Consider the following 8,934-nt stretch of genomic DNA (forward strand, 5'->3'; position numbering starts at 1 on the left):
TGGCAGGTGATATATTAGTAGCTTAATCTAAATGAAATCATCAATGGAAATATCGGCTCATTTCGCTTGATAGGTTTGAGCACAAAATTAAAAGAAAAATGGTCGTTATACTCGCATATGTAAAGCGAGGACGAAATATTTCTCAACGTAACAATGATCAATAGTACATTGCAAAATCGATGAAAATCTTAAGTGAGATATTTTCAACCTCTTTCACCCTATTTTTCATATATTATGAAATGGTCGTATGGTTAACATTTATTTCTGTAGCTAGCATTTCTATTTTCAGTTGTGTACACAAAATTATATGATTCTACTATATAACATCAACATTTTTATTGTTTTTCCGTATTCAAAATTAATTGTTGATTGAAATAATTAGTAGCCGTCGATTGACGGTTCTTTGAAAAATAATAATATGTACAATTCTTTTCCTAGGAATACCTTGAATTTGCAAAAAGCACGACATTTAATTAACATGGTCCAGCATAAAGTAGTTATTTTAATTATATATTTATTATTACAGACTAGTGATGGAGGGCCTTGAGTACCTTAATGTTTGCTGTTATTTTATGTGATGATACAAGGAAACAATACGTTTTAAGTATAAAAATTTATTATTCTACAATTGATTTACACTTTATACAAATGTATTGATTCATTTAATGATTCGCACTTCGTATCAGAAGATTACAACGAAATATCAGAGGTTGTCGAGGTTTTTCACGGTTTGAGGTTATTTTCCGCTGAAAAAGGAAAAAAATATCGATGAGTAAGGGATGATTGTGATTTATGAGAAGAGTAACTTACTAGGAACCGGCTTTGGCTGAGGCTGAAGCGCTGGCAGAGGCTTTGGCACCACCGCCGTATCCTCCGAGTCCACCGCCTCCATAACCACCTTCTCCTCCATAACCGCCACCTCCGAAACCACCTTCGCCGCCGTATCCGCCACCGTTACCACCAAATCCACCACCGTTTCCACCGAATCCACCACCTCCTTGGTGTCCACCGCCTCCGAATCCTCCGGAGCCGCCACCACCGTAACCTCCGGCACCGCCGCCTCCGAAACCGCCTCCGTTGGAACCTCCGTATCCGCCTTCGTAACCGCCGCCTCCTGGTCCGAATCCGCCACCACCTCCTGGTCCGAAACCACCTCCTAAACCGCCACCGCCTCCTTTGCCACCTCCAAATCCACCTGAAAATTAACAAACATTAATATAACTAATAGTGATTTTCATAAACAATTGAAATGTGTACTATCTTGAATAAAGCAACAATAAGTTAAAGAACATTTACTGGTATAAATAACCAGTAGATTTCTATGTCTCTACTTTAGTGTATTCACTGTTTTAGTTTACTTTAGTGCTTTTTCTTATTTCACTAGTTTTTGAGGACTTACCACCACCTCCAAAACCACCTGAAAATAAATGAGGTCTCAATCAGTATTTTCTATAACAATTGAACATCATTTACTGAAATAAGAAAGATATTGAGTTGATATTATTGAACTTACCGCCTCCTCCAAATCCTCCTCCGCCACCTCCACCGCCGCCACCGCCATAACCACCTCCGAATCCACCTCCTAAACCACCGCCTCCGTTGCTACCTCCATAACTTCCTGGGGATCTTTTACTTCTCAGTTGAAGCTGTGAAAAAATGCCTTGATTAGCTTACTGCTGGTCTCTTCTATTTCTCTACATATGATGATGAACATATCTAACAATATGCAAGGGCTTCAAAAATGAACTCAGTTAAAATGTTGATCTTTGAAGGTTAGAAGCTCAAAACTGTCTTGGTAGAAAACTATCGATTTGGTATCGGCAATGGTATATAAGGAACATTTATATAACTCATAATTTCTAGAGGATATTTTATTGCTTTTTATACTGAAACTATTCAAATTCCTTTACTTTTGGATAAGAATAACTTGAAAGGTAACAACACACAAAACAATGTAAATATAAAGCTAGCGACTTTGATTTACTACATGTATTAACAGTTAAAGAATGAATGGAATCAGTTCTCATTTGCAATTAGTGACTCGAAATCGATCACTTTAAAAAAATTATGAAAATCGATCACAGAAGACAATAATATGTGAAAAAGTCCTATGACCAAAGTTTGAAAGAGCACTCCAAATGTTTACAATATCCGCATTGATGCCAAGCAGACCCTCTTTGATTTGTTGATTCATTAGCGTTACAAATTTATATGAATAAAAGAGTTCTGGAAAATATGAAGAACAGACAGAAATTATTTTTCCCTCAAGTCGTTATGATGGTGAGTATATTGAACAGAATAAATAGTTTTCCTCGTTTCCTGTTAATTAATATTAAATAAACACAGCTGAAATTTTCATAAAATTATGTAACAATAAAAACATTCTGTGATCTCAAACCAATTAATGTTAGTAATACAAGTTACCAAATGCAACGTAACTAGTACTTGTTTTAAACATCTGAGTATTTTAATTCCTAAATAATAGGTCAATTAAAAAGTTCCCGGCCTGACACCTATATGGCGCTACTAGAATTAAATCCATATACATTTTAGTTAGCCCTAACCCTCAACAGATATGTGTTATATCATTAGTTTGTGAATTACAGCATTTTGAGTGAAACAACTTTTGTTATTATGAATAAAAATGGATAAAAAGGAATTTCGCCTGTTAATAAAATATTGCTTTTTGAAAGAAAATTATACAGTTGAAGCAAAAGCTTGGCTTGATGCCGAGTTTCCGTTTAGACGTGGTGAAATGGGCACCGAGGATAGTGAACGCAGTGGACGCCCAAAAGAGGTTGTTGCCTACGAAAATATTAAAAAAATCCACAAAATGATTTTGAATGACCGTAAATTGAAATTGAATGAAACAGCAGACACTCTAAAGATATCAACTGAACGTGTACATCATATCATTCACGAATATTTGAGTATGAGAAAATTCTGTGAAAAGTGGGTGCGGCGTGAGCTCATTTTTGACCAAAAACAACGACGAGTTGATAAATCGGAACAGTGTTTGAAGATGATCAAGTGTAATAAACCCGAGTTTTTGCGTCAATATGTGACAATGGATGAAACATGGCTCTATCATTTCAGTCCGAAATCCAATCTACAGTCATCCGATTGGACTGCACACGATGAACCCGCTCCAAAGCGTGGTCAAATGCAACAGTCGGCTGGCATGGTTATGGCGTCTGTATTTTGGGATGCGCATGGACTAATTTTCATTGACTACCTTGAAAATGAAGGACCATCAACAGCGACTATTACATGGCGTTATTGGACCGTTTGAAGGACGAAATCGCCGAAAAACGGCCGCATTTGGAGAAAAAGAAAGAGCTGCTTAACCAAGACAATGTACCGTGTAACAAGTCAGTGAAAACGATGTCAAAAATCCATGAATTGGGCATCGAATTGCTTCCTCATCCATCGTATTCTCCAGATATGGCCCCCAGCGACTATTTCCTATTCTCAGATCTTTAAAGAACGCTCGCTGAAGCGGTGATCGCCGAAACTGAGGCCTATTTTGAAGCAAAGGACAAATCGTACTACAAAAATGGTATCGAAAAGTTGGAGGGTCGCTATAATCAGTGTATCACCCTTGAAAGGAATTATGTTGAAAAAAAACTAATTTTGACAAAAAAATGTGTTTTACTATGCTATGCCAGGGACTTTTTAATCGATCTATTTTAACAAAATTTAGATACATATAATTGTCAAAGAATTCGAAAATCTAACAAAATAGTACGATTTATCTGGTTTTTTCAAAAAGCCATTATTTGTTTCAAGTAAAACAGTTAAATTGAACTGGAGATATCATGTCAGCCGTCTGGAAAAAGCTAGTTTCGAGAAAAAGCGTTTAAAGTTTCATTCTTAAATGCTGTATCACTAAAACAACTGTATATCCAAAAATAAATCAAATTTCGAAAATCTTCCTAAGGCCATATTAATATATTATAAAAAAGCTATGTTTACGAACTTCTATACTAGAATACACCCTTACAGAATTATCGATATATGAATCGGAAGTTCTCCAAATATTAATAAGCTTAAATTGAATGTAATATTGCTACCAATTTATTAACAAATCATAATTGGAGTTTCTCCCCATAATTGGAATTTTAATACGCCAAAAAAACAAATTTCAATAAAAAAATAACAACGGACTTACCTCATTGGCGAGAGGGTTAGCTCGGATGGCACCACTGGCCAAAACGACCAGACACACAACTTTCAAGTAAGCCATGTCGGTTGACTATGATCCCAAAGCGATCAAGTGCACCATTTTATACTTGATCTTCTCTTTTGGCCAACGATTTTTTTATGTACGTTTCGGATGCTTCGCTGAATTTTAGTCCGGGCATTGGTGGACGCGAATTCGGCGAATCCTTAATAGTTTCGTCCAAGAACGGAGCTATTATAGTAATAAATTTCAGTTTTCGCTATTAATTAGTTAAATCACATATCACAGATACGTCGCGTGTCTCCGAATTTTGTTTTAAAATATTACATTAAAAAATATAGTTATTTGTTTGTTTGTCTGTCGGTTTTACCTATTCTATTTAATGAAAATCCGGTCCGTTTACGATCGAGGTAGTACCAATGTTTATTTCACTGCAGTCAGGTGATTGTAGTACGTATACACACCTAAAAACCGCAATAGTACTAATTATTTTTAGACTGAATTTTCTTATTGATAAATAGTATAATAAAATATGTTGATGGTTATTAATGTTAATATGTTTATACAAATAATTTTTGGTATAAGTTTGAAAATACTTTGATAGAAAGATTGAATTAGATTTGAAGTTACTGAGTAAAACATAATATTATCCATTAAGTAACTGAACAAAATTAAGATCTAACATTAAGATTTTTCTAAATAATTTTGATAATCAAAGAATGTTTAAATAATTTAATGAAAATAAGGTATGTTTACAATCTTTATTTATATATATTTCAGCAGCAGTCTGCAGTCGTATTATACTATTTCTAAGTTCAATTTTTTTGTAGGTAAATAGTAAAATAAAATATATTGGATATTATTAAAGTTAATATCAATATTCAAATAATTTATTCTACATCTTATTTAAAATACTTTAGAATAGGAATAGAATTGGCGTTAGGAGCTTTTGCTAATGATGTAACAATAACAACTGATAGACCAAACCATCTATAGAAAATCTTAAACAGAATAAAGTCAGAATGAAAGTCAGTGTTGGAAGAGACAGAAGAAAAAATATCAAAACTGAATATGCAAAAATTGAACAAGTCAGTGTCTTTAAATATCTGAAAAATTAAATTCATTAACAAAAAAGAAACATCAAAGTACAAAGCAATATGTATCATACAAGAAGTAGAAATAAAATATATCAGAAGAGAAGGATTAGAAACAAACAAATCAGAAATTTTTTTTATTTTGAGTCAATGAAAGAGTACATAGAAAGGGGACAACTTAATTTGTCAGGACACTTATAACATATGGAGGCAGTAGAACAGATAGATTCAGGGAAGCTAGGATGGATATAGGAACCGCCAATTTGGGTATTTGAACATGGAGCAAATTAAAACAGACCCTAAACACAACATTTCTGCACCATTTTATTGGTATTTTTTGATGGTATTTTTAAGTACCATCCGTTGGTTATTAATCTAATATAAGATATAAAGTTAGCGTTTTTAAAAATAATCTTAGTCAATTTTGTTATTGAAACTATAAAAACCACATTTTCTTCTAATTTTGTCATGATAGCATAATCATTGATAGCTACTACAGCATGGTAATTTTAAATTTACGTCTATAATTGTTTGTGATATCTGCAAACAAGAGTGTAGAATCCATCAACAAGCAACGACCATCTAAGTCAAACCAGATCTGAAATGGTGGTTTGGAGCTCATGTTAATCAGTATATCTATATTTTATAAAAATAAACTTTAAGTATACGATACTAACAGTGCAAAATTAAACTTGGAACATTTATATAACTCTTAATTTTTAATGGAGATTTTATTGCTTTCTTATACTGCAACTATTCAAATTCCTTTGGACAACAAAGCTTAAAGGAATCATATATTTGTAGGTCGATTGTTCTCAAAAATTCTATGCAAATTATATATCAGACTATACATATCTTATCTCTTAATGGGTTTTCCACTTGTAGCTCTTATAAATTATATTCTTATTAAAATAATTATTTTTATTTCAAAGGTAACCTCAAATAGTGTTTGTTTTGTATCTTTTTGTCCTCAAAATGTTGAAGAAGGGTAGAATACGTAGGAGAGAGAGGGCGAGAGAAAAATAGAGAAGCTATTATCAATTCCAGTGATTCTATTACATTGTTTATAAATTGTGTTTGGGTATATTCATTAATAACGAGTCAAGGACAATTATGCAGAAATGTTATAAATCTGCTCTGTTTACCAACAAACTTCATAAATACATTATCTTTATAAATAATATGCATAAACGTTTTAATGTATATATAAATTAGATAAATCTATCAAATACAAATAACAACAAACAACATTTCCTACTCCGAATTTGAAAATTGAGTATTCTTGATACGATATCACCGTAAATATGAAATGGTTTATATGCGTGAGGATATGTTATAATGTCCTATAGCATTGTAACGACTCATTAATATTTATAAGATTTTAATAACGGTTATTAATTTAAAACATATCTGCGTTTCTATATTAATAATAAGAATCATAAATCATCTTAAAAACATATTCAACGTCTATTGTTTTTAAACATAAATGTTGACGTAGTGGACTATTAATTTTAAACTAGTCTACACCAGTTAAGGTCACAAAGCATGCCTTTATATATGTAGTAGTACGTTCTTCTTCGGCAAAGGAATTCTAGGATGTGGCTAAGGTACAGGCTAACTGTACATCAAGACAGCTTTTAAGGCTTTATTATGTGATGTTGAAAAATTTTTCAACCTACTGCCTTTCGTTATCTGTCTTAATAGTTTGCCTGCTTTTTTCAACATTTGAATTTTCATGCTACGAAAGTAACAGATCCTTTAAAAAAGGAAAATTTGGCGAAAATGATATTTCAGATTTTCAAAGTGCAATATTATATGGACTGTAGTAGATGTACGGGTCTTCTATTTGGAAAAACAAACATTATTTTCCCCCCATCATTATTTGATTATTTGATATATTTTTAACTACCAATGAGCAATTTTTTTTTTCGCATTATAAGAAACGTCCGATGTTCAATCTTTTTTTCTACGTTAATATTTTTTCCGATTTAGTAACTAATCCTTGAGGAATGAATTAATTATTTTTATAAATATTAATATCTGCAAGGTTAAATCACAAAAAAGGATCTGAATTTAAAAAAATAATTGCTTATTCAAATTTATTTAAAACATATTTTATCATTTGTTAAAAAATAATTGTTTTGAAGTAATTATCAAGAATAAACTATTCTAAACATCTCTTTGATGAATTGATTTAAATTAGTAAATTAAATCTTCTTGAATGAAACTGAAAATTTTCATTTGATGTGTCTCCTTTTTATCAACTAGAGTTCCACGGTCCTCAGTATTAAGCCTACTGAATGGCGAGCGACCAACTTAGAGATCATTTCGGAGGACATCCGGTCTTACCCAGCCTGGTTACTGGCGTGACTAGGATAGTTATTCTTTGTCGGATTTTCCATTGTTCCCTAAATGCATTTGAAATTACAATCACAAACATAAAGTACATCCATGTCCCAGCAGGATTCGAACGAAAATGTGTTTTCTGAACGGCAGTAACCACGTGACTGAAATGATTATGCTTGTCGGATATTTAACACTTTTGCCTTATGATTAATCATAAACATGAGTTTACAACAATGTCCCAGCAGGATTCGAATCTACGACTGTCGTAATAGTAAGACGACCGTCCTTTCGCATTCACCACTGCACAACCAAGTCGGCAAAAATATAAGTGTAAGTTACATCGTTGTGTCTCTGTTTTTATGTTCGGTTATTATTTTTTCAGTGTTACTTATTCAAAATTCAGTCTATTTTTTATTTCAATTTCTATATGTTTACCTTCACTAGTCAGATCCTATTAGTTTTGCTTAGTTTTTTATAAACTCTAGATACAATTTTGATTAGCTTTAATGAAAAAGTAAGGCAAAAAAACTACGATTATTGTTAGTTTTTTAATACGAATTTCGAAATATTTAACATTATAAAATACTTGTTTGATATAATTCCATGATAGAAAAGGGCAAAAGTAGTGATATATACTAAATTTCAAGTTTGTTGACATATATGTATATATATATATATATATATATATATATATATATATATATATATATATATATATATATATATCGTAAAACAGAAGATCACAATCCTGGAAATTTATCGCTAAGAGAACTGTTAACGATTTTAAACCAATTATCTTTCCCATTGTCAATTGTTTGGTGCATCAAGTTTATGTGAATAACTGGGATACCAAATGTTTTTAACATAATAACATAGAGAATAGTCCAAAGTTATAAATTATATGATTTCCATCTTATTTAAATTAAAATTGGTCAAACTTAAATTCGGCGATAGAGATCAAGTTGTTGGTAGTATACTATTTCTAAGCAGATAATTAAATGAATTCAAAGTTTTGAGAATTTATAGTAAACTATATGCGATATGGGAGTGTTGTCATTTAGTATAGGACTAGCGTTCAGTTTGGCAAGAGTTTAACCTATAAAAACTACAAAAACTATAATAACTATATATTTATACTCAAATGGCAATCCTAGGTATCGAGTTTTTGTCTTAGTATAACATATATTATTGACGACTTGATTTATACTTTACATAAGTGCATCAAACTGTCTTAACAATCACAAATTGTCAACAAAAGACTTGATTTTAATTTCGCACGTAATTTTGAGGTTGAGTAAATGGGTAAGTTTG

The 8,934-nt window shown here is 31.9% G+C and overlaps 1 protein-coding gene across 2 annotated transcripts; it reads right to left on the reverse strand.

Moving 5' to 3' along the window:
* Positions 1–598: 598 nt before the first annotated feature.
* On the reverse strand, positions 599–4,343 carry LOC143203751 (uncharacterized). Of its 2 annotated transcripts, XM_076416009.1 has the most exons (5): positions 4,172–4,343; positions 1,514–1,646; positions 1,400–1,417; positions 811–1,195; positions 599–746 (listed from the first exon to the last, which is right to left on the reverse strand). In XM_076416009.1, the coding sequence occupies exons 1-5, from the start codon at positions 4,244–4,246 to the stop codon at positions 737–739; spliced, it is 621 nt and encodes a 206-aa protein (XP_076272124.1). In that variant the 5' UTR covers positions 4,247–4,343; the 3' UTR covers positions 599–736. The 2 variants fall into 2 exon arrangements, with proteins under 2 accessions (XP_076272124.1, XP_076272125.1); XM_076416010.1 differs by lacking the exon at positions 1,400–1,417 and having other exon boundaries at positions 4,172–4,341.
* Positions 4,344–8,934: the final 4,591 nt, after the last annotated feature.

The sequence above is a fragment of the Rhynchophorus ferrugineus genome, unplaced genomic scaffold, assembly GCF_030347505.1.
Source record: "Rhynchophorus ferrugineus isolate W39M unplaced genomic scaffold, kcgeb_rfMv2 rfM10, whole genome shotgun sequence".
Classification (NCBI taxonomy): domain Eukaryota; kingdom Metazoa; phylum Arthropoda; class Insecta; order Coleoptera; family Curculionidae; genus Rhynchophorus; species Rhynchophorus ferrugineus.